The 23,657-nt window shown below is 43.7% G+C and overlaps 1 protein-coding gene across 5 annotated transcripts; it reads left to right on the top strand.

Moving 5' to 3' along the window:
• The first annotated feature begins 5,251 nt into the window (after positions 1-5,251).
• LOC126998541 (uncharacterized) lies at positions 5,252-23,646 on the top strand. Of its 5 annotated transcripts, XM_050860312.1 has the most exons (5): positions 10,299-10,522; positions 12,610-12,754; positions 21,151-21,228; positions 21,628-21,711; positions 23,369-23,646. In XM_050860312.1, the coding sequence occupies exons 2-5, from the start codon at positions 12,620-12,622 to the stop codon at positions 23,480-23,482; spliced, it is 411 nt and encodes a 136-aa protein (XP_050716269.1). In that variant the 5' UTR covers positions 10,299-10,522; positions 12,610-12,619; the 3' UTR covers positions 23,483-23,646. The 5 variants fall into 5 exon arrangements, with proteins under 5 accessions (XP_050716274.1, XP_050716269.1, XP_050716270.1 ...); XM_050860317.1 differs by lacking the exons at positions 10,299-10,522; positions 12,610-12,754 and adding an exon at positions 5,252-5,563; XM_050860313.1 differs by lacking the exon at positions 12,610-12,754 and having other exon boundaries at positions 10,307-10,522.
• The last annotated feature ends 11 nt before the right edge of the window (positions 23,647-23,657 follow it).

The following is a 23,657-nucleotide window of genomic DNA, read 5'->3' as shown; positions in this document are numbered from 1 at the left end:
GCTGTCAACTTCCACACCGATCATATTTCCTGAGTAGAAAACATATGTAGCAAGAACAATTATCACTTAATGTTTTGTTTACAACTAAAGTATTGTGGACAGTAAAACCATTCTGCAGCCATCTGTGATCTTGACATAATGGAGGAGAACTATTTAGAGTATCAGAGCTTCCTACTTTCCCCCATACTGTAAACACCCACCCACACACACACACACACACACACACACACTCTCTCTCTCTCTCTCTCTCTCTCTCTCTCTCTCTCTCTCTCTCTCTCTCTCTCTCTCTCTCTCTCTCTCTCTCTCTCTCTCTCTCTCTCTCTCTCTCTCTCTCTCTCTCTCTCTCTCTCTCTCTCTCTCTCTCTCTCTCTCGTACACTCAAACTGGATATTCTAGATCTTGTCATTAATGTAAGAAAAAATGGCCCTTGATAGACTAAACTGAGAATCTGTGGACTTTGGAAATCAATCAATTTGTATGTGGTTCATGGAGCTGAAGTCCATGCTATTTAAAATGGGATATTACAGACAAAGTGATATATGTACTTCTCATATGTCTTCAGTTACAACCCCATGCAGTGGCTGCCTCAGACACTGCCCGTACTATATGTTCTGGGCGTTTCAATGATTTTTTGGGGGGGAAATGAGAACCGCACACGATGATAAAGGAGAAAAAACTCTGGATATCTTGAAAATCCCGTCGCTCAAGGACACGGTTTGAGGACTGTCGCCCCCCTCCCCCCCTTCCGTCCCCCCCACCCCCGGTCACTCCCTCTTTCAGCTTCCCGTGTGTAGCAAACGAATAATTGTCATACATTTTCTGGCTTCAGTAATTAAGAGATCTTACATTGGTGTTTTATTTGCTTTAAAAGGATACGTACGTGTGTTGCTAGCATGCGACAAGACGAATAAGTAACACAAGTAATGCAATATAGGTTAGTGAAGGAAAGGTTATTGTGTGGACCAAGAAGCTATTTCGCTCCTTGAGAGGGCCGACAACTTTAACAAAGAAGCATGAGAAGCCAATAAGTTAATATTTTTTCGTTAGTTACCCTTGATTCATTAGATTTCATTACTGTGTCCGTGTGCAATGTGGCGTGCCGTGTGCAGTACGAGAACCCGCCGAACAAGTGCTGGGTCGGGCACTACAGATAATGCTGGCGTGCTATCAAGATTACATGTACGACAGGGATAAGGGAGCGTCCCTCTATCAGCCACATGCCCGGCCTATGTTGTGTGCGTTATGGAAGAAATTACTACAGTGGTTGTGGATAAACTCCAAAAGTTTGTCTCGATTTCGCTAATGCTGAGAACAAAGGGGATGGAGATATAGTGAAGTATTTCGCAGAGCTAAAGTAACTCAGGAGACGAAGACTTATTATTTATTTTTAATCATGATTTCCTCTAACGAAGTAAACGCCAAGAGCTAACCAGTGATAACACTTCTTTCCACTGCTGCATTCATTATGCACAGTACATTAGAATTCTAGCAACTCTGCAGCGTTATTAATAGAATTGTGCGCTTTTTTCATCTAAAGTGATAAAGAACCTGACGTAATGGATGCCCTTCAGCCCCGTGAGGTCTGAGGCAGTGGTCACGCAGACACCCATTGACTTCTTCAGGGCCGTATCCAGGGAGGCGACTTGAGTTTCGCCCTCGGCAACTCTCGTCCCTATGATCGTTACTTACCAGTACCACCGTCACCATATTCGATGTCATTTTGAGTCACCCGTCACAAGCGAGGTAATTGCGCCCCCCCACCTCCCCATGATAAGTTAATCTGTTTTCCCACGCTCTGTCGTCCTACATTTTAATTCCGAAAGTCTATCGACACGTTGGCGAAAGAGATATCGAGACTGAAACAAAGTGATTATCCTTGACGATAATGAAGCACGCCTCCCCTCCCTTCCCGCACCCCTGTCCCTGCCCCTTCTAGTAGTGCCTCACCCCTATCCCGCTCCTACCATGGCTCCTACCCACGCACTCACAGCCTGATAATGGAAGACACGAGCTTATTATCACGTACACATTCAGAAAAGATATCTACACCGAAAATAAAAGATTAGGATGCCGGGGCAGTCTTTTATTATAAGAACAGAATCGATTGAGGAAGTATATGTACCGGTATGCTGCAAACCTGAAAATACTGTTAAAATGACCTCCCGTGCTACATCAAATAGAGTATTTTATCCGTAAATAGTAGTTTAATAGTGAACTACTCTGCTTTCTCCTCACAGGTGTCCTCACTCGACGTTGACATGGAGATATGTGTGTGTGTGTGTGTGTGTGTGTGATACCGGAACTTGATCCACTTTATGCTACAGACCATGAAAAAGGACACCATAAAATGTTATAAGAAAATAGTTTACAAAAGACCAGTCGGCCTACACAAAGCAGCTCTTGTAAACCTAACACCACCTGTCCTTAACAGGAATTTATTTAACTTTTTCTTGGGTGTATCCATCGTGCTGGCAGTGACCACGTGACTGCCAAGCCAGTTCCACGCATCCCTTACTATGTACACCATTACTTTCCTTCCTGTCTTTCTTTTAATTTTTTTATAACTTAAAGCCAGTACTCCTCTTTCTATCCTGTTCTTTTCACCAGAGCCTTAATAACACACCTTGTTAAAATATTTCATCCGTTTTTAATCTCTTAAGTCTCCATGCATTCCTCGCTCTTCAAGAGAATGCAAGTGGAAACATTTAAATCTGTCCTTGAATGGCAAATTTTCAACCCATAAAGCATTATTTTTTTAGTCTCCCAGACCTCTACATATTCCTGTATCAGAGTTTGATGTAAATGATAAACAACAATGCAGCCACTGCGGAACCCTGCGGAACGCTTCTTGTCAGGCCCGTACTCTCAAACATTTCGGGGCTCAGATGCTCAGACACCCACACTGATAAGGCTTTCGTATAGATTGTGGGCATTTCCACGGGTAGTTTTATGAGCCTGGTGATAGTCTGGCAAGCCTTCTGCACCATGCATGTGGCAAAAACTCATGAGAACCCGAGACTAATCTCCATTGTGGCCTTTGGAAATATTTGTTGAGTTCCATCGGCAGTTTTATGGCCCCGGTGGTACTTTAGACCATTCTTCTGGACCATGAACCTAAAATAACACTCAATAGAGCCCAGTTGATCTCCTGTCTTTGGAAATAGATGATGTAAGAGTTTGAGGCGTCTGAGAATGCAAACCACAGTTCCGTGAGTATAAAAAAAAAAAATAGGTACCGAGTGTCATGACAACGCCTTAACCATGACAGTATATCTTCGTTCTTCAAAATATAGAAAAAAAAATCCGCCATATAATATACCATAGCCCTCCGTATTGGCACACCAGAAGGCAGCTGCTGAAGGAGGGTCATTGTCATGGCGGGGGAAGGACGAAGATAGACCTTGAAGCTCATCGTCACCAGCCAAAGACGTTCTCAATCACTATAAAAAATAAAAATAAAAGTTTACTCCGTGCGACTCATCTTGTCCGGGGGGGGCTAGATAGCTCTCTCTCTCTCTCTCTCTCTCTCTCTCTCTCTCTCTCTCTCTCTCTCTCTCTCTCTCTCTCTCTCTCTCTCTCTCTCTCTCTCTCTCTCTCTCTCTCCACTATGGGCATTTTAGCACTTCGAATGTTTTAAGGTTGACGCTACAGCCGTGACCTATATCATTCTTGTTTGTCTTTAACTAGATGGTTTTACCTGCGATAGAACGGCATAGATATTATAGCGTACAGGTAAAGCTGGGGGCGATTGACTTAAATGCTGTGTATCCTACTTGAAAAGGATGTGATGAGTAGTAACGGTCAGAATACACCTTGAACTTGGCTACCAGACAAACCAAGGTGTTCTGAGCCTCGTGTTGGTCTGGCTAGTAGTAGTTGCCTTGCGTGGGAACCTTGATCTTGTGTTCCTCCCTTACTAGTGTGATGAACTCCATTTCTTGATTTACTACCCAAACAATTTTTCTCTGTACACGTCACACACACTTAACAAGACTGCTTTGAGTGCTTTCCTTATTTATTCATATATAGTTCCGTTCAGCAAAGACAGACCACAGATTCGCCACGCAGATCTACAGTCAAGGTTGCCATTTTTGGTTACCTATACTAATAAAGGCTATCAGAAAAATATATGGAGAGAGGTAATATTAAGACATTCGACAATATGCATATAAGAGGAAACGTGTTGAAATTAACCTGAAAAATATAATTTGCTAAAAAAAAATAGGAATATTCTCACTCTGGTAGTTTGGTTTCATATGGTACGTTTTCAGGCTACGTTTTTGTACTACTATGAAAAATCAGTGTGGCAACCCTGGATCAAGTCTATATGCTTCCCTTCCTGACGTATCAGCCGAGCATATCTGTCCCCTGGTGTGGGTAATGGCGGTGACAGTCGTTGGCTCTAAGGCTAATCATGCTGGATTATTAAGCTGTCTGCTCACTCATTCGTACTGTCGAAAATCTCTGCTATCTGATAAACGTGAAGGGGAAATCACGGAACCCTCTAACTTCTTTTTCTCATTGTTGACGACTGGTTCCTTCCTGTTATCTCGTAAGGTCAATGTCGGGGAGCCAAGTTGTTGTTGCTGCTGTTTTAAAGGTTGATATTTTCTTCGGAACTTATATGAACACACTTTTCGCTTTATTTATCTTGTCCAGTCAATACGAGTTCACCGACTGGGAATGTAGCAGCCTACTTTCACACGTCAACAATGTTTTCTTTCTTTTACATTCGGCCTATAGCCCCGGTAGGCTTTCATTATGGGGTCTGCTGGTTGACCCGAGCCCGTTAGTGGCGCAGGCAAGTGTTGGCTCATGCTATTCCCCACGTGATCCTCCAGGGTTTCGCTAGAGTCCGGGTTGATATGTGATCATCAGGACAACATGTGGGTAGTCTTAGGCCACACCCGGGTCACACAGCTCCGGTCAAAGATTTTACCAGTGTAACTTCCATTCTTCTTTACCCCTCTTTTTGTTATTTGAGAGAGAGAGAGAGAGAGAGAGAGAGCGATTAGGGCGATTGAAAGCGTCAGAATCGGTGTGGCTCGAATTTGTCAGGAAAACGAAAGCTATGACGACAACGGCGACAGACAGACAGACAGACAGACAAACAAAGATAGTAGCCAAGTGATAGCGTTCAGTGGGGGTGGCGGATAGGTGGCAAAAAAGGAAGCACAGAAAAGTTGATAAAGTGGAAGTGAAAGACGGCAAATATAATTACTGCTAAACAAGGCGCCGGATCAGTCGTATCAGGCGACAATACTGATAATGATGCTAATGACGGTGACGAACGATGATAATAAACAGCAAACACTCGTACCCTATAATAAGAACGACTGTCAGGGGTGATAACTGACAGTGGTGTGGACGAAGAGGAGGGGAAGGACCAGTGTAAATGCTGAGTCCCAAAATACGACTAGAAATTATCCGCTATAAATGAAGAGGCACATAGCGTGGCTCCACAGGATTATAACATTAGGTGGGTCCATCGCCGTGTAACTGGCGCGAGGGGGAGATCGAGTAGTGAGCACACCTGTGAATCAGTCAGTCCCCAGCCAGTGAGGTGAGTGCATGTGTGTGTCTTTCTAGGCGTGAGAGGGCAATACACTTTACGTCTCCTGTTACATCTGCATTATATTTTCCACTCTCTCCTTCCGTCTTGCCCCCGCGGATGCATGCCCGTTTGTTTTGTTTGTTTGATCGTTTTTGATAAAGTCTTACCTGAAGTCATCGCTCTGAATCGTGTGTAGGGACATAGCAACAAGTGTACTGTACTGCACGTGTGTGTGTGTGTGTGTGTGTGTGTGTGTGTGTGTGTGTGTGTGTAAGTGAAAACTGTCACTGGTGTAAAATTTGTTATCTCCATATCGCTGAAACTTCCCTCCTCAAGAATTTACACATATGTTTTAATTTGAGGTTAGAAACACCTGTGGTTGTGCATAGTTGGCATGAAGGGAGGGAGCGACGTGTTGCTGGCATGCCTGCGTTCAATTCCGAAACATCCGAAGACCAATCCGTTCCTCTTCAAAACATTTTCGTTGCGTCACAGTGTGCAGTGTGTGTGTGTGTGTGTGTGTGTGGCATCCGGGAGGGAGGAGGGGGGGACTGTGGGGGCGCCGGAAAGAGGAAAATCTGCGAGAGAGGAAAGGAAACAATAGTCTTGCAGGGAGGAGGGATCGGAGCGGAGTGAGGGTGAGGGAAGGATGATATATGAAGGACTCGGAAGGACTCTCAAGGACACACACACACACACACACACACACACACACACAGTAGTAGTAGTAGTAGTAGTAGTAGTAGTAGTAACAGTAATAGTAGTTGTTTGTTGCTGTTGAGGATAAAAAATAATAAACAGGAATAATGGTGGTAAAGGAGAAAAAGACAGCGAAAAGAAGGGGTAGTTGAAGAGAATGGACATTAGTAAGTTGTCAAGGAAGGAGATCAAGGAAGGAGATAAGGAAGTACAAGGAGTGATGAGAGAAAGGGGTGACATAACGAGGAGAAAAAAACAAACAAACAGCAGGAAGAAAGAAACTAGGAAAAGAAAGGGTAGTAGTAGTAGTAGTAGTAGTAGTAGAAGTAGTAGTAGTAAAAGACTGATAGAAATAGTAGAATCAATGTAACTAATAATAAAAGATACACGAAAAAAACAGCGTTGCCAAACCATGACACGACATTTATTTAACACAAGCAAAAACGTGATCACGCGCGGCCAGACCAGTGAAAGGCAAGGCGGAGACAAAAAGAACTAAGCGAGTGAGCAGGTGTTCCTTGATGCTCAGTCGTGTTCATAACGTTGGCACCACAAACCTTAACAGCCACCTTTCCAAACATGCCTTCCTTTCCGGCCTTGTGCCCGGCTACGCCATGGCACTGTATACCTCCGTGTTCAACCCCGCCTTGTCACCTTACACCTCTCTGCTTATCCATGTTTTGACAGCTAATGTGTCTGTTCAACGATGCCCTGATACTTACCTCTGTGTTCAACCACGCCTTGAGACTCGTATATCTCAATTCAACTACACCTGAAACTGTGTTGTAGGAGAGCATCAGGACACCCAAAACTGACCTCTCTTTTGACCTCTCTTTCTGTATCCTTTTGTTGGAGCAGCGTCTAGCGGGCCTTCTTGTTCCTGTTATTGTTTTTCCCTTGAGCTGCCCCCCTTGCTGTAAAAAAAAGAATAAAAAAAATGTGTTCAGCCATGCCTTGCCACCGTGTATCTCTGTTCCACTCCGCCTTGAGACCTGTTCATCACTCCTCGATACCATATTGCTCAAAGTCAGCCGCGCCTTAAACCTCGTCACACATTAATTCGCGCCGGACAATCTCATGTAGTTTAAACCAATCCTTCGTTTTCCTTAAAGCTTTATATAAGAGCGATTGAGGTTCGTTGAATAGCATGGGATTCGCTCCGCTTTTTTTTCTTATTTTTTTTCTTTTTACAATCTCACGCGGGTAGAGACACGTAGTTACTCTGATAAAGACTCACTCCTATTACTAAGCGGCGCTGGATAAAAAAAAAAAAAATAATGTAGGTTGCATAAGCGTTATCAGAACACGTTGATTCGATCTTTGAAGTGATATATTTCAGTAGCCATGAAAAAATAACAAAGGCTTTTTCCTTGTGGCCATGTCTACCTCAAATAGATAATATAACATAAATAGATATAAATAGAATAGATGTTACTGGTAAAGTGAGGATGTTACTCTCTTTTTTTTTTTTTTTTTTTAGATATTTGGAAGTTCGTCACTGCTAGGCGAACAGCTATATAGGGCGACCATCTCTTGAGCTTCACTAGCGTTCATAATATGTCACCCAAGAAAACTTATAAAGTTTCCCTGCGTCCATGTGCTGTTCTCCCTTAAAACAAGAAAATCGAAACCGTTGTCATGGTTGTCACGTATAACATTAATTAACACCACACACATTTAACATTCAATTCCTTGCAGTATTTTTTTTTTTTTTTCATCAGAGAAATGACAGGCACGATTCTCTTGGCAGACGTGTTTAGGATCACAAGACACGTTCAACATTCTTTCCTTCCAGTCTCTGTGCTTCGCTTGTTCATTGTCACACTCCTTTTGCGCGGTACACACTAGCAACAGGAGGAGTCGCGGCCACCTGTGTACCGAGCGCTGTCATCTACGTACGTACAGTGCCCGCGTCTGTTTCAGCCTCCCGGACACCCGCCTGCTCGCGAGTCGAAGGTCACAGCACTTAATAATATGCTTAGTGCAGGAAGCCAATCACTGAGGAATGTGCACTGCTGCTGTTGCTGTTATTGGCGGTAGTAGTAGTAGTAGTAGTAGTAGTAGTAGTAATATTATCATTTATGTAATAGTAGTAGTAGTAGTAGTAGTAGTAGTAGTAGTAGATGTAGTAGTAGTATTTTCATTATCATCCTTAGCGCTATTAATATCTATTTATCGTATTTATTTCTTTATTCGTGACTTTATTAGCTGTTTTCTCCGCTGGGTCAGGTTAAAATAAATCATTCTTCGTTTTACTTCGTACTATTTCACAGTCGTCAGCCTCTCACCGTTGAAAGCGCTGCGATTTGTTTATATTCATCACCCAACGCACGATGTCGCCTTATAAATGAGAAACTTGGGTCGGTATTCTTAAACGCTTCCGCCTCTCGCATCAACTATTTCCAAAGACCGTAAAGGAGATCAAATGCGTTCTAATTAGTCTTTTTTAGGTTCATGGTATAAAAGAATGATGAAACTACCAGACACCGATGCCAGATTATCGTACTCGGAGAATCATATTTACCGGTTTCTGGCCCGTAACTGTTGCCAAGAAGCACATATAATTAACCATTCTAACGATAACTATGTATGAAGGCAGTTATTGGGGTCGAGGAGGCAGTTTTGGGGTCGGAAATCGGCAAACATAAGAGGCAAAGTACGAGAATATGGTAACGTTGCTACCAGAAGGGTCATAAAACTACCTCTGCAAATGCCCCAAACTCCTACGAAAGCCTTGTCAAATGTGTGCTTGGGAAATGTTGAATAGTATGGCCCTTACGCGTCCCCCGATGCCAGGTGTTCGTGAGAGTGCTACAGGGATCGAGTGCGGGAGAAAGAAAACATGTAGTGGTGCTCAGTGATCCGGGGAGGTAGAGAGGGAGTTAATATATTCTGAGCGTCGTTGTTGTTGTCTTTGGTGGTGGTGGTGGTGGTGTTAGCGGTACTGGTGTTGTTACTAGTTGTGATAGTGGTGGCGGGACAATGTTTTTTTTTTTTTTTTTTACAGCAAAGGAGACAGCACAAGGGCACAAAAAATAGGAAATAATAATAACAAAGCCCGCTACTTGAAAAAAAAAGCCCTTTACTTGGTTGGTTGATTGGTTGTGTTATATATTCCGAGAACTTTAAGATTTTCATGTATTTATATGTTTTTACACCGGCTGAGGGGCTGGACACGTCTCCCTGAACGTTGCTGTTATTACGAAAGAGAAAACAGTCTCTCTCTCTCTCTCTCTCTCTCTCTCTCTCTCTCTCTCTCTCTCTCTCTCTCTCTCTCTCTCTCTCTCTCTCTCTCTCTCTCTCTCTTTTTCTTTCCGTGAATGTTTCCTTGAATGTCGATGACGTAGTCGTTCACAGAATTAGACTTTGAGTGCTTACCAAATGTTTAGCTTTGGGAAACAAACCGAAACTATTGGAGACTTTAAAAAGGGGAATACAGAAGGAATTTGTCACACAGCCACGACAAGATACACTGAATAGATGAATAATGTGTATGCGTATATCAGGATGTCGACGGGCCGTTGGTGTAAATTATGAGCGACTGCACACAAAAAGGACTGCGCCACGGTCCGCCGCCCCACGAAAAAGAGCAAAAAAACGCCCTCGCTGTGATGTATGAAGCTGTAGGCACGGAGGTTAAAAGCACGGAATATTACCATCACTCTGGTTGAGATGCGAATGAATGCACACACAAATGGACACGTTACACTCTCCGTGGTTACACTTCTGAGTCGCCAAAAGACTCGTTGTGAGGAATGGATAGGTGATAAGTTACGTTAAATGAGGCTTCAAGCACAGAGTGGAGCAGCCCTTTCCTGTTAAGCAAAAAAAATAAAAAATCGTGTGGCATATGCGTCCTCATGGATACAAATAAAAATAAACAAATGACCTTGGACGCCTATCAGCTGCACTGCGTCATTTCAAGGAGGGTCATGTTGCCATTCCATGACTGGGGGCAAGCACAAGCAGACAGGCCGCCGTTACTTTTCCCATCATGCACCGTATTCCCTAATCGGCACCTGGGTAATCTCGGCGATTGTAGAGGCCTTGGGTCCGCGAAGGTTGGCCGACCACGACCGGTGTGGCTGTGGCGTGCGTGGGACAGTCGCACATGTGTCCTGGCGAGGGTAAGGACACCTGCCCACCTCCCTGCCTACCTGAGGAATCCACAAGCCTTCGCTACTCGGCTACCGACACAGAAGCAAGAACCTATTGTTTTTTCTTTCGCCGGCACGACGCTCCACCGCAACCATGATCGGCCTGAAGGAGGTGGGTGGCTTTCATGCACTGGCTTGGCAGATGAGCTTTTAGAATAGATGCGCCGCCACGTATTGGATCGACGGACATTATTATAGCGTTTCCAGCAGGCAGAGGGGGTGAGATTGCTGAGATCCGATTTTTATATAATTTGCTTAGTTTATTTTACCATTCATTATTTTGTCTCACTACATAGGGGGTGAAAAGACATGAATCTCGTGCCCAGCAGGAAGGGTGTGTGGGAATGCTGAAGTTAAAAATACGAACGTTCTTTTCCATCTCCCACATTAGCATTGCATCATCAACACAGCATCTCAGAGTATACAGTCAAACCCAAAACTTCCTTCATCAAGTCTTTTTTCATTCACTAAACAAAAAATTTCCATTCATCAAACACAGCCTGCCTCGTGACCTATAGTGTTCTCTGACTGACTTGACCACACCTTTCTCCTCAGTCTCCGCCCATACCTGACCTCTCCCACGGGTCATATTCTTAAACCCTTTGGCGCCCAAGTCCACACATTTAACAAGGCTTTCGTGGGGTTTATGGGCATTTTCATGGGTAGTTTTATGGCCCTGGTGGTAGTCTGACAAAGTATCTGTACCATGGATTTAAAGAAACACTCATGGGGTCGCGTTGAACCTCTTTCTTGGCCTTTGAAAAATATTAATGTACGAGAAGGAAGCGTCCAACTTAAATCTCTATCTGTTTGTCTATTTATCTATCCATCCACATTATTACACTCCATACTCCACTCTCACCCTCCCACACACATTAACTTACCACAAACCAAAAAAAATCCCCAATCCTCCACCACCACCACCGCCATCATCACTTCCACCATACTCATCACTGCTCCCTCCACCTTATACAACAACCACCACCACCACACACAACAGGACTCCTAACAGCCCATACTCAGGGGTCATATTCTTAAACATTTCGGCACAAGGCTTTCGTAGGAGGTGCGGGCATATCCATGGGTAGTTTTATAATCCTGGTGGTAGTTTGGCCATCCCACTGTACCATGAACCTAAAAAACACTCATTAGAACCCGACGTATCTCCTTTTCGGCCTATGGAAATGCTGATGTGAAAGGCGGAAGGGTCTGAGAATACCGACTCAGTTCTGTCACAAGGAGCCCCACGCCTTCTCACGTATACCGACCAAAACACCAACACTCCCAAAATCATCACCACCATCACCATTACCAATCGATAACGCCACACTACCGCCGCCACAACAATAACCCGAACCCACGATATAACGTACAATAAGGACACCATATCGCCGTGCGCCACCTATAAAATAACTGCTTCACCCGGTTGACGCTCTTTGTTTATGTATATGTCCCGGACCTAACCTAACCTTAACAGGGAGGATTGCTTGGCTCCTCCTCCCTTGCTGCTCCTCCTGACTGAATTCCTTTAAGTCGCAGTCAAAATTTGGATTGATGAAGTAGATTGATGCTTCGGTGATCATTCCATTACTCGGGGACGAATCGAAAATCGTATATTGGGTGACACTTCCGCCTTGGGATGTGAAAGAGAACCCGCTTGACTGCGCCTATATCAGTTTTGTTTACTTGTTAATAATGAACTCAAACGGTGCACGTAATCCTAAGTTGTAAGGGGAGTATAAGGCACTATGTTAATTTCGTGGCTCAGACTAGTTTTCATGGCCAATTAAGAAAGGTCCCAACAACATTCTGAAGTGAAAAGGAGGACGCGGTGTGTAGTCATTGGACATAATCAAGCATCACTAATGAGAGGCGTCGGGGAGGCTTGTATCGACCTTTCCACCAATTATATAAGAGCACAGAAGCCGGGAAGGACACGAAGTACAGGGAAACTATGAAGAAACTGAACGAGGGCGTATAATGAAACAGTTCAAAAACAGAGATGATAGCAAAATGAGAGCGGCGTGGAAGGAGAGCAGATGGCGAGAAGAAAGCAGAGTAAATGAAACAGCAGAAGAGAGAAAGACAGAGGTTAAGACAGGGCACACAGAATGCTCCAACACCCACGACGACATGTTTCCGTGCGTGCGTCGCGGCATAGGCACAGCGGGAGTAAAAGTGTTTCCCTTTGTGTTGCAGCTGTTCTTTAATGGAAGGTGTCGGGGTGTCGGCCGTGGGCAGAATCCTCAGGCGGTCAGCCATGAGTAGCGGGGAGCGGGGCCGGTTCGCGGGTGTGGCGTACAGCATGATAGGGGCGGAGGAGGGGCCCGCCGTTGAGCTGCAGGTTGGTGGGCTGGGGCGTCCGTGTGGAGTGAGCTTGTGGCTGGGCGTGGCGTGGTAGAGGGACTTCTGTGTTCACGTAGACAGTAGGGACACCTGTACACACACACACACACACACACACATGTGCACACATACAATCATCAAACTTACGTATACTGTCTTACCTAATTTTTTTCGATAGGTGATTGTATATGTGAAAAAAGTCTCAAAGTAAGTTAAATAGTACCTTTCCCCATAATCACGAGTGTGAGAGAGAGAGAGAGAGAGAGAGAGAGAGAGAGAGAGAGAGAGAGAGAGAGAGAGAGAGAGAGAGAGAGAGAGAGAGAGAGAGAGAGAGAGAGATTTTATTAATAAATTCATAAACACACTTATAAAACGATGTTGGAGAATTCACTTTTATAGCATCTCGGTTTTCTGGTAAAAGGCAAGTGTATGTGTTCCAGCTTTAAGTCCTGAATCTTTTGTTTTACTGTGGTAGTCCTATTTTGATATGTATGCAAAATGTGGGAAATCAATAACTTTTACTATTAAGTGATTACACAACCCTACCTCTTCAGTCTGGTTTTGAAGCTTATGAAGTATATTTCAGTATCGTCGTTGCCAAGGGTTATTTAGAAGTGACTCACCACCCTTAGTGTTTAATCCTTTCGTCAAACAAGACCTGGATCTCGGCCTAGAAATCACAATCATCTATACTAACAGTGAATGCCACAGGAAGGACCGAACCTTGCTAACAGTCAATCATCTATCAATAGACACCGAACCTTGCTAACAGCCAATCATCTATCAATAGACACCGAACCTTGCTAACAGTCAATCATCTATCAATAGACACCGAACCTTGCTAACAGCCAATCATCTATCAATAGACACCGAACCTTGCTAACAGCCAATCATCTAACAATAGTCAATCATCTATCAATAGACACCGAACCTTGCTAACAGTCAATCATCTATCAATAGACACCGAACCTTGCTAACAGTCAATCATCTATCAATAGACACCGAACCTTGCTAACAGCCAATCATCTATCAATAGACACCGAACCTTGCTAACAGTCAATCATCTATCAATAGACACCATCGTTCCCTGTATTTTTGGCATAGTTCGTGCACGTGTCATTCTTGATCACACTCGCAATCCTTACCTTTTCATGATGTCATCCCTATCTAGCAGCAACAGCGAGAAGGACTCGGGAAGCGGTGTCCGGAAGTGTTGGGAAGGTTTAAAAATCTAGGAAAGTACCGTCAAGGAGAGACCAGTACGTGGCTAAGATACTAACACGGAGTCTCGGGACAAAGATACACAAAGAACGCAGCTTCCTAATGACCCAAATGTCCGATTCATCTTAACCTGAGTCTTTCACGTTCATCAGTATACAATATTCTTTTGCGACCTCTCCGCTCGACACTTGTCCAGTTATATGATTATTCCGGTTGCTTGCCGTATGTGCCACCTTATGTACGTGTAAACGAACCAATCTTATTTTTCACTAGACATATTTACACCTCGTTTGTGGTTTAGTATTATGCGGCACACCTGGACGACTGAATTATTTAACCAGGTGCGTTGAAATACTTGCCATACTTTTTGTTTAAACGAAACCTCATTATTATGTTATGCATGTCGGACACGGTCTACGGCAGAAATATTGAAAAAGTTTTATCATACAGTGCAGTCAGGTGCCAATATACGCTTTTAATTTGTAGGCTTCACCCTTTTCAAGTTACCTTTTTATTATTCGCAATGCAATCAAGTGCTTACATGGGCACGCACTATTGCGGGCCAGAATAGTAATAAAATATTTATTAAAAAAGGGGATCATTTAAATGCAGTAATTTATTGTCTAGACACTTAGTTTGCAGTCATTATGATATTTTTCATATTATTTATGTGATTTTTTTTCATTATATATATATATATATATATATATATATATATATATATATATATATATATATATATATATATATATATATATATATATATATATATATATATATATATATATAGATATATAATCCTGCCATGTAACTTCGTTAATGGTTTATAAACTACTGATGATACAGATATAGATAGATAGATAGATAGATAGGTCTAGATATAGATATTGCATTACGGAGTCAAGTACCCGTGTATATACTGCACATACTGTACTTACGGGACATGATCCCCGCTGTACGGGACTGTACCCCGCGCCATTGCACCTTCTAGTGACCCCTATAGGTTGGCGCCGGGGTCAAAAGTTGTCGTAGGTGTCAAAAGTTAAGGCAGGAGTCAAAAATTGACACTGAGATCAAAAGTTAAGGTAAGGGTCAAAAGTTGGCGCCGGGGTCAAACACTGACGCAGTGGTCAAAAGTTGGCACGAGTCAAAACTACCTTCTTCATACAACTGAGTGGCAACACATAACTGTTAGTGTTGCCGCTGCTGGGAGGAGGGTGAAGGAAGGACCGTCCCCAGTTGTTGGTGCTGGTGCTGGTGGTGTAGGAGTGTCTGCCGCCGCAGCCCCGCATCCACTGCTCTCATGTCGGACTTTCACTTACGCAGCCTCGATTATGGTGCGTCACTGTCTCTTTTGTGTGTCCTAGAGAGAGAAAGAGAGGGGGGGGGGGGCTACACACACACACACACACACACACACACACACACACACACACACACATAAAATAATAAACAAAATACCAAAAAACTAACCAAGAACATTAAAAACAACACCAACTCCTACTACAAAAACAACAAAAAGACGATCCAGAAGAAGAAAACTTTGATAGACGGGAATCCACGTGGAGGAGGGCGGAAATCAGCTGACGTAATGTAAACAGTCACTTTCCCTCCCTCCGCCGCCTTCGCCACTCGCCCGCTACTCCTTCTGACACAGTTCGTCGCTCGTCCTCTCGTTCTCAGTTGCCTAGGAAGTTCACAGTGGGAGGAGGTGCGTGTGCTCTGTGCGTGACTTTTTTGAGTGTGTGCGTGTTTGGCTTCGTGGCTGATGGTGAAAACAGAAGCTGAAGGATGAGAGTAAGTAATGGAGTATATCGAGACACCTGTCCACCTGAAACTGACCTCTCTTTTGGCCACTCTTCACTACTCTTTTTTTATATAGGAGCAGTGCTTGGCGGTTTTTCTTTTCATATGTATTTGCCCTTGAGCTGCTTCCTTCATTGTAACATAAAAGTTGTGGTCTGAATCTCTGTGTGTGTGTGTGTGTGTGTGTGTGTGTAGGAAGACAGCGGGTGAAGGATAAATTAATGTCAGTTGTTATTGTATTAGTTTCGTGTGTGTGTGTGTGTGTGTGTGTGTGTGTGCTGTTGACTTCCCTATTTTTTATTGGTTTACGTATTTGAATTCCACTTATATAATAATTTGTTCGTGTGTTGATTTCTTTAGTTTTTAACGCTTTTATTATTATTATTATCATTACTATTTAATTACTTTCTTGTCAGCGTGTGCTTTCATCATAGTTAAGAGCAGATAATTATAATAAGTAATGATTGTTTTTATCGTTAATGTTGCTGTTATCACTTGTTGGCACAGATTTTCATTTGTCGATGTCCGTGAGAGACGAGGGACCATTATGCGAGTCTTCGTGATGTGCGCGTCGTTGTGTGGTGTGAAGGTGGCGCGGGTGAAGGTCTCGGAATAAGAAACAAGAAGAAACGCATTTTATTTATTTTCCTTGCGTCGTATTTCGTCTCCCTTTCTTTTACTTTTGTCCTGGATAATCCGGTCTGCATATGTTTAAAATGATACATGTATTATGATGATTTTTTTTCCACTTTCTCCTCCTCCTTAACGTCTTTTTTTGCTTCTTGTCTTTTCTATTTTTGCTTCTTCATCTTCTTCTTTCTCTTTCTTCTTCTTCCTATTATTATTATTATTATTATTATTATCGTCATCATCATCGTCATCGCCATTTCTATCCACTAGTCGCATCGTGTATAATGAGGTTGATACGTTAATCCAGTAACGAGGTCTTTGTTGTCCCCATTAGAGGTGACAGGCATAAAAATACTGCTTCCCGTCCCTCTAGTGTTACAAGAGAGAGAGAGAGAGAGAGAGAGAGAGAGAGAGAGACCTTCGACCTTCACACTTTTAAGTATGTAGCCTACTATAACCATTTTTTCGATGCGTCAAGATACTATACTTGTAACTAATCACGTTTGAACCAAATTAAAATCGAACATCCTAAATCACTACACTAACATGCTATTCCTGGCTGATCATCGTGACTTTAGGACTTCCTCTACAGTGTCGCAGCTTTGAATACTCGATAACATGTTGATTTGTTTTCTATACGTGACCGCATGCACGTGGCCATGGTAGAAGGCATTTCACACACACACACACACACACACACACACACACCTTATTGACTTGGAGTGAGTTAGTTCCTTTCCTTGCTCGTGCGGTTTGCCTTGTTCGTCAGTCGTTAAATGTATGCACACTTTTTGTTCCTCCTCACTGGGAAGGATGCATTCAAGGCGACTATTAAGTGGTCTCCTTTAATGCAGCCGTCCATGCAGCTTGCTCGTCTTCTACTTCTTCTCCTTCTTCCTCTTCTTCTTCTTTTTTTCATATTTTTCCTCTTCTCTTTTTTATCTTCTTCCACTGATAATTGTTTATGATGCTATTTTACAATTTAACCTCCCCATCCTCCTCCTCCCCCTCTTCCTCCTTCCTCCTCCTCCTTTACCATCACATAACCAGTTCTCGCTTGAGCCTGATCATGTTACAGCTGGCATAACAAATTTAAGCTACACTGTCCCTCCGCCAGTAAAAATATTCAGGACAGCCTTGGCATTGGCGGTGGAAATCCCTAAATGCTCCTTCAAGGCTCGCCACGCCACCTTAAAGTTGGGTTTAAACTGGGACACGTGCTGCTCATGAGAATTCACATCAGTGCGCGGGGAGGGAGAAAGCGTGGACGTTAAGGAGGAAATATCGGCCACAGTATTTCAGAGGATACTCGCCATGTCTCTCAAGTGTCTCTTTGTGGCTGTTTATAAAGTTTCTGAACATGACACGAATTAACGTAGTGCGATTTATAAAATGACCTAAACTCTTTAAATTAAGTGGGAGAATCTAGACACTTACGGAACTAAATTGCTAAGCACTTTTAAAATTTGGCTTTTATTATATTTGCAGAAGTAGCATTTTTATATATTTTCTGCTTTTGGTTTGTCTCTTTTACCTGAAAATAAAAATCTGCCTTTTGGTGTAGTAGGTCCACTCAGGTCACCCAACTCCGGCCAGTCTGTTTGGCGTGATAGATGAGGAAGAGTGATGCTCAACTCTCGACTCCTCATCTCAATAACTAGTGGACTGTGGTCGCTACCTCTAAACATACAGGAACGCTCTTAGGACTCACGAAGCCTCCGGATCTCTCTACCACTTCTTTTCATCTTCCTACTTTTTTTTTCATTTTACGTCTATCATCATTTCACGTTCTTACAGTTTCATTCTGCTTCTCTCTCTCTGCATGTTTGTCTGGAGGCTGAACATGAAGGGAGGCCAGTCAAGGCAGCTCCCCAGAACATTGCGTTAGCCACACAGTCTTCCAGCGCTGGAATGTGTGGCCTCCCACTTACGTGTCTTTATCTGATGTTAGGCGGAGAGATCAGAAGATTCCTTGAAACTCTCTGGTGAAAGCTATTCCTGTCTACTTTTTTCGTATGTAGGTACACGTGACGCGCTGTCTGTTCATGTGTGTGTGTGTGTGTGAGAGAGAGAGAGAGAGAGAGAGAGAGAGAGAGAGACGCTTTGAAACATCATACACTTCTCTCTCTCTCTCTCTCTCTCTCTCTCTCTCTCTCTCTCATCCAAAAAAGTATTCATTGTTATGTTCTGGCTGTTCTGCTTGGAGATGTTGCAGTAGTCAGCCAGGCAGCCAGCCAGCTAGAGAGGTAGAACTGAAACCTGTTCCGTGATGAGGGAAGGCGAGGAAGGGTGGGAGAAGGTCGTGGAGGAGAGCTGGCTTGTGCGTGGTGCGGGGTTGGGGTAGAGGAGGGGAACACATTTCCATTCTCACCAGTCACCTTCCGAGTTGTGTATGCTTGAAACACAACACCTGGAAACCCTCACGTTGTTCATGCACCATAGTTCACGGCGATGTAACATGCAGTAGAAGTTATCCTCCCTATGGTATTGTTTCCGTATCAAGGAGCGGCACGCGAATAGGAGCCAGCTGGAAGTGTGAAACGCATCTCCGCTGAACAGCAAAACCCCTACAGCACAGTTTTTAGTCCTTTCCTTAGTGTGATTTCGTCTGCAAAGGTAACGCGCACCTCCATTGAATGTGTCGGTGCAGTAGAATACTCCACGACATCGGTTACCCTTGTTCTTTCTCCCCTCGAGCTTTTTTTTTTTTTTTTTTTCCTCCAATTACAAGCAAAAAATTATCAAGCTCATGGATATCTAAGTGTGATATGCTCCTTCGCTGTACTTTGGATTTGTGTCTGTAAAAAACAAGCAAGGGACAGTGAGCGGGAAAGGGAACGGTAATCTTTAAAATGGGAAGCTCGTCTTCGATAAATATTCAAGAGAGCCAAACAGTCTACGGTACCGCTTTTCGTTTTCTCCTTACCTGGTTTCTTAACACAGTAACCTTGATAGATGTTTATATAAGGGGGTACAGGTAAACAATGAGAAGAGATGTACATGATTTATTTGATAGTTCAGTGCAACCAAAATAACCCACGACAGCAGCAAGTCAGATAAGCATACTCCACGACGACAATAGTGGTGGGCGATACTGCTAGTTTTTTTTAACCGCGATTACTGATTACAGTGGCGAAAAATAATAGATTAGTAGTCGATTGCCTTTACGATTACTGGTTTGTTTTACACTGTCCCTCCTTACTGTCCCCACCCAGCACCCAGCCACTGCCATCACTGCAGTGCTTGTACAGCCTCGCGCCGCCCCGGGTGCCCCTTTGTTGTTTCTGTTTCTTAATTTTTCAAGTCAGTTCTTTTTTTCCATTAGCTACTTCTTTCTCTGATTAAGAATTCTAATTAAGAAACCTGTTCATTGTTCAGAAGCTTCCTTATATGAACATGCATGTGATGGATACGCCACATTATGCACGCTACTTCTATATTGAACCGTAATCGTTTCAAGGGTTCGATTACTGAAAAAAATCGACTACAATATTTTTTCAGATAGTAATTAAGGTAATCAATTACATATAATCGATTGCGCCCACCACTAGACCACAGCCTCATGACAGACCAGAATACACCCCGACATCCACAAGTCAGACGAATATTAGCACAGGAAGAGCACCTTTATCATGACCAACAAGGGTGTGTGTGAGTCACGGTGGCCAAGGGGTCGGGAGGGTCACGTATGGGGAGGGTGCGGGAAAGTTTGTGTGGGAGACTGTACCAGAGGCTTATCGTAGTTACTCATCGTCCGTATACGAGATACATATTATTAACTTTTGATCTCTTCTCCTTAGCCCATAGTAACGCGTCGCCTACTATAATCCAACCAAATTGTCGAGTCCGTTTGGGCGTTGGCTCCCGCGGGTCCATTTCTCCCCTCTGCTCTGCCACACAGTCCCAACACCTATTTTTTCCTATCATATGTTACCTATACCTTACATATGAGAGGAAGAGATAGGTGTTGGGACTGTGTGGAAGAGCAGAGGGGAGAAATGGACCCGTGGGAGCCTACGCCCAAACGGACTCGATAATTTGGTTTCACTAGTTTTATATAAAGACTTAACGTATGTTGTTTAAATGACATCCTTTGTGTTTTTTATTTTTATTTTCCTTTCCTTCTCCCAGTGTTCGTGAGACAAAAAAATAGTGAACTTCAACAAAAACAATGACGAGAGAGAGAGAGAGAGAGAGAGAGAGAGAGAGAGAGAATTATTAGCCGCTTCCTCGTTGATTCGTTTAATGAGGATGCCGGATATGCCTCCCTACTGGGCTACTCCCTACACCTGATACCCTATGCCCTGCCCTCCCTCCTGATGCCCTGTCCCTCCCTCATGCCCTATGCCCTGCCACTCCCTCATGCCCTATGCCCTGCCCTCCCTCCTGATGCCCTATGCCCCGTCCCTCCCTCATGTCCTATGCCCTGCCCCTCCCTCATGCCCTATGCCCTGCCCTTCCGTCATGATGTCTTGCCTACACCCTCCCCTTCTCTCCACCCCCCTTATGCCTCCCTCTGCCCCGCCATCACCTGACCCAAGGGAGGAAAGGTTCAATCAGGTTCAAGGTTCCGAGAGTCACGATTCGAGAGGTAACTCCTTTACTAACTTCCATTCTCTATGCAGGAACTTTTTTCTTCGATTATTATTATTGTTATATGGTTATGCAGCTCTTGATCTGTCTTCCGTACCATAGAAACATATTCCTTATAGCGTTCCTTTCTTTCCTTCCCGACAGATGGACAACCGAGGCTTTGAGAAGGAGGACCGAAGGGGAAGTGACGGGGAGATCCATCCTGCGGCGCCCGCGGTTGAGGTGGGTGCGTCACGTAGTGGATCACGCGGGGAAGGGTGCAGTTAGGTTCGTCATGTCCATGGAATGACTTAACTTTAGACTATCAGCCATAGCAATTAAGAGAAAAAAATAGCGGTGTTATGTAGCTGTTTTTTTGTTGTCGTTGTTATTCGTAATAGCAGTAGTAGTAGTAGTAATATTATTATTATCATTAGTAGTAGTAGTAGTAGTAATAGTAGTAGTAATATTGGAATTAGTAGTAGTAGTAATAGTAGTTGGAGGAGGAGCAGCAAGAGGAGTAGTAGTTTTATTTTGTTGTGATAGAATTCGTAGTAGTAGTAGTAGGAGGAGGAGGAGGAGTAGCAGTACTAACACCAATAATAATAATAATAATAATGATAATAATAATTCCACCTTCAGAACCAGAATTTGGCCGCTGACTGCCCCTGCGTGGAGAGCCAGACGGACTGTTCCTGCGACAAGACCAAGCACCAGGGCCCCAAGGTGAGCACACACACACACACACACACACACACACACACACACACACACACACACACACATTGAATGGAGTTAGATGGAAGGAAAAGGACGAACGGTGTAGACAGACAGACGAGGGAGGAGGATCTCTATGAATTGCCAGATAGTAAAAGTCAAAGGTAAAGAGTTCAGGTAAATAGTTCAGGTGTGCATGGAGTTCAGTGGGTCACCTGTTCACCTGCTGCCACCTAGAGAGTGCTCCAATCAGTCAGCGGCAGACCTTGCTTTTTTTTTTTTTACTTTATATTTAGAATAAGAGGTAGGCCAAGGACAAGACTAAATAATAATGAATATGTTCGAAAAAAAATAAAAGAAAAAAGTTATAGCTGTAAAAGTAAAGTGACTAAAAAGTTGTGTTTGTGTGTGTTTGGGGGAGGAGATAATTAGCTAGGCTGGTGTGCGTGAAGTCTTGTAATCACTTCTGTAATTAACTGTCTAATGAGTAGAATGCGATAGTTGTTTGGTAATGATAGAAATAAACCATCATCATAATCATCATCATAACGAGTAAGTTTTTAGCATCTGTTGTGAGTCAAGCTAAGGAGAAGGAGGAGTAGGCGCAGGAAGGCGGAAGAGGTGTTCACAGTCTGGGAGCAGAGGCGAGGGCGGAGTGGAGGTGTGGCATCGCTATGTATTGTTGATATACCCGCGGCGTAGCGGTGCACACGTAGTTCGATAACATTTGTGGGAGTGGAAGAGTTGCTGGTCCGCGGGGGCTCCGATTACTGTTTTATAAGTGGTGTTGGTGGCGGCGGTTAAGCAGTAGCATTCAGTTATTTGCTTCCTTGCGGTGTTGACGGAGGTGGTAGAGCAGCAATTACTCTCTACTTGCTGCGGCGTTGATGGCAGTGGTGGCGGTGGCAGGAAATACTAACAGAACTGAGTGTAATGTGATAGAAAGTTTCTCTTGGCACCCATAATGGACACGAAGAGTTAACACCACGCAAACATTCATTTACATGGGCGGAGAAAACATCGATCACGCTGTCAGCAAGCCTCGTTCTCAACATCACGCAATCGAAACCTCGAGTCTGTAATATGGAAACAGTTCATATCACCGTGTAAAGCTGATAAACCTGAGTGACTGTCGCCGTGTATTTCAGGTCCACCAGCACGAGTGAAATAATAAGTCAGATAGTTCTTGATGAGGCAGAGAATTATTATTTTCGTAGGCAATAGCCGTGAGTCGCAGTGAGAGAGAGTAACGAATGGCTTTGATGTGTTAATCCTTATCAGTGAATATTTTATCTTATTTTGGAAGGCTTTATCATCCATACAAGGCGTGTGATGATAGGTGAAGGTGTATTAGTTGCAGTGGGTCGGTGAACCTTTAGGCACCAAACGGGTTCAGGTGGCCGGTCATGCGGGCGAGGGAGGGAGAGGGGGATGGGGGGGGTGAGTCGTTAACGAACCGGAGGTGATCAATCCGGTCTCAGGTGTTTAACGATAAAGACGCACGAACATCTGTAGGTTTATATATACTGTACTGATTTCCATCGGTCTGAACTACACCATAATATCACGCAGACATCTGTTGGTTTACATGACCACATTTCCACTAGACTGAGTTTCATGGCATCACCCAAACATCCGTTGGTTTACATGTACTTATCTCCACCAGACTGAGGTGAAGACGTGGGTCAAGCCGAAGGGCCTGCTGCTGGTGGGGGTGAGTGTGGCGCTCATCGCCTGGTGCACCATCTACTTCACCCTCAACGCCCTGGACCTGCTGTAACGCCTTCACGCAAGAAAGCTTTCCACCGCGGCCTCTGAAGAAGCTCCATGTACTTCTGAATGGAAAAAACAATGAAAAAAATTTCTTCGGATAAAGCTGGAATGCTTGTGCGTGAAACTTAAGACAAGTGGGGAGTCTCTCGTGGTGAATTTTTATATATATATATATATATATA

Source organism: Eriocheir sinensis, chromosome 14 (genome assembly GCF_024679095.1).
Source record: "Eriocheir sinensis breed Jianghai 21 chromosome 14, ASM2467909v1, whole genome shotgun sequence".
Classification (NCBI taxonomy): Eukaryota; Metazoa; Arthropoda; class Malacostraca; order Decapoda; family Varunidae; genus Eriocheir; species Eriocheir sinensis.
This window is presented reverse-complemented; position numbering and strand designations above follow the sequence as displayed.

Coding starts and splice junctions, on each gene's coding strand:
- LOC126998541 (XM_050860312.1), top strand. CDS start 12,620: ATGGAAGGTGTCGGGGTGTCGGCCGTGGGCAGAATCCTCAGGCGGTCA. Junction 12,755..21,150: donor GGCCCGCCGTTGAGCTGCAG/GTTGGTGGGCTG, acceptor CCTTCCCGACAG/ATGGACAACCGAGGCTTTGA. Junction 21,229..21,627: donor CTGCGGCGCCCGCGGTTGAG/GTGGGTGCGTCA, acceptor TTCCACCTTCAG/AACCAGAATTTGGCCGCTGA.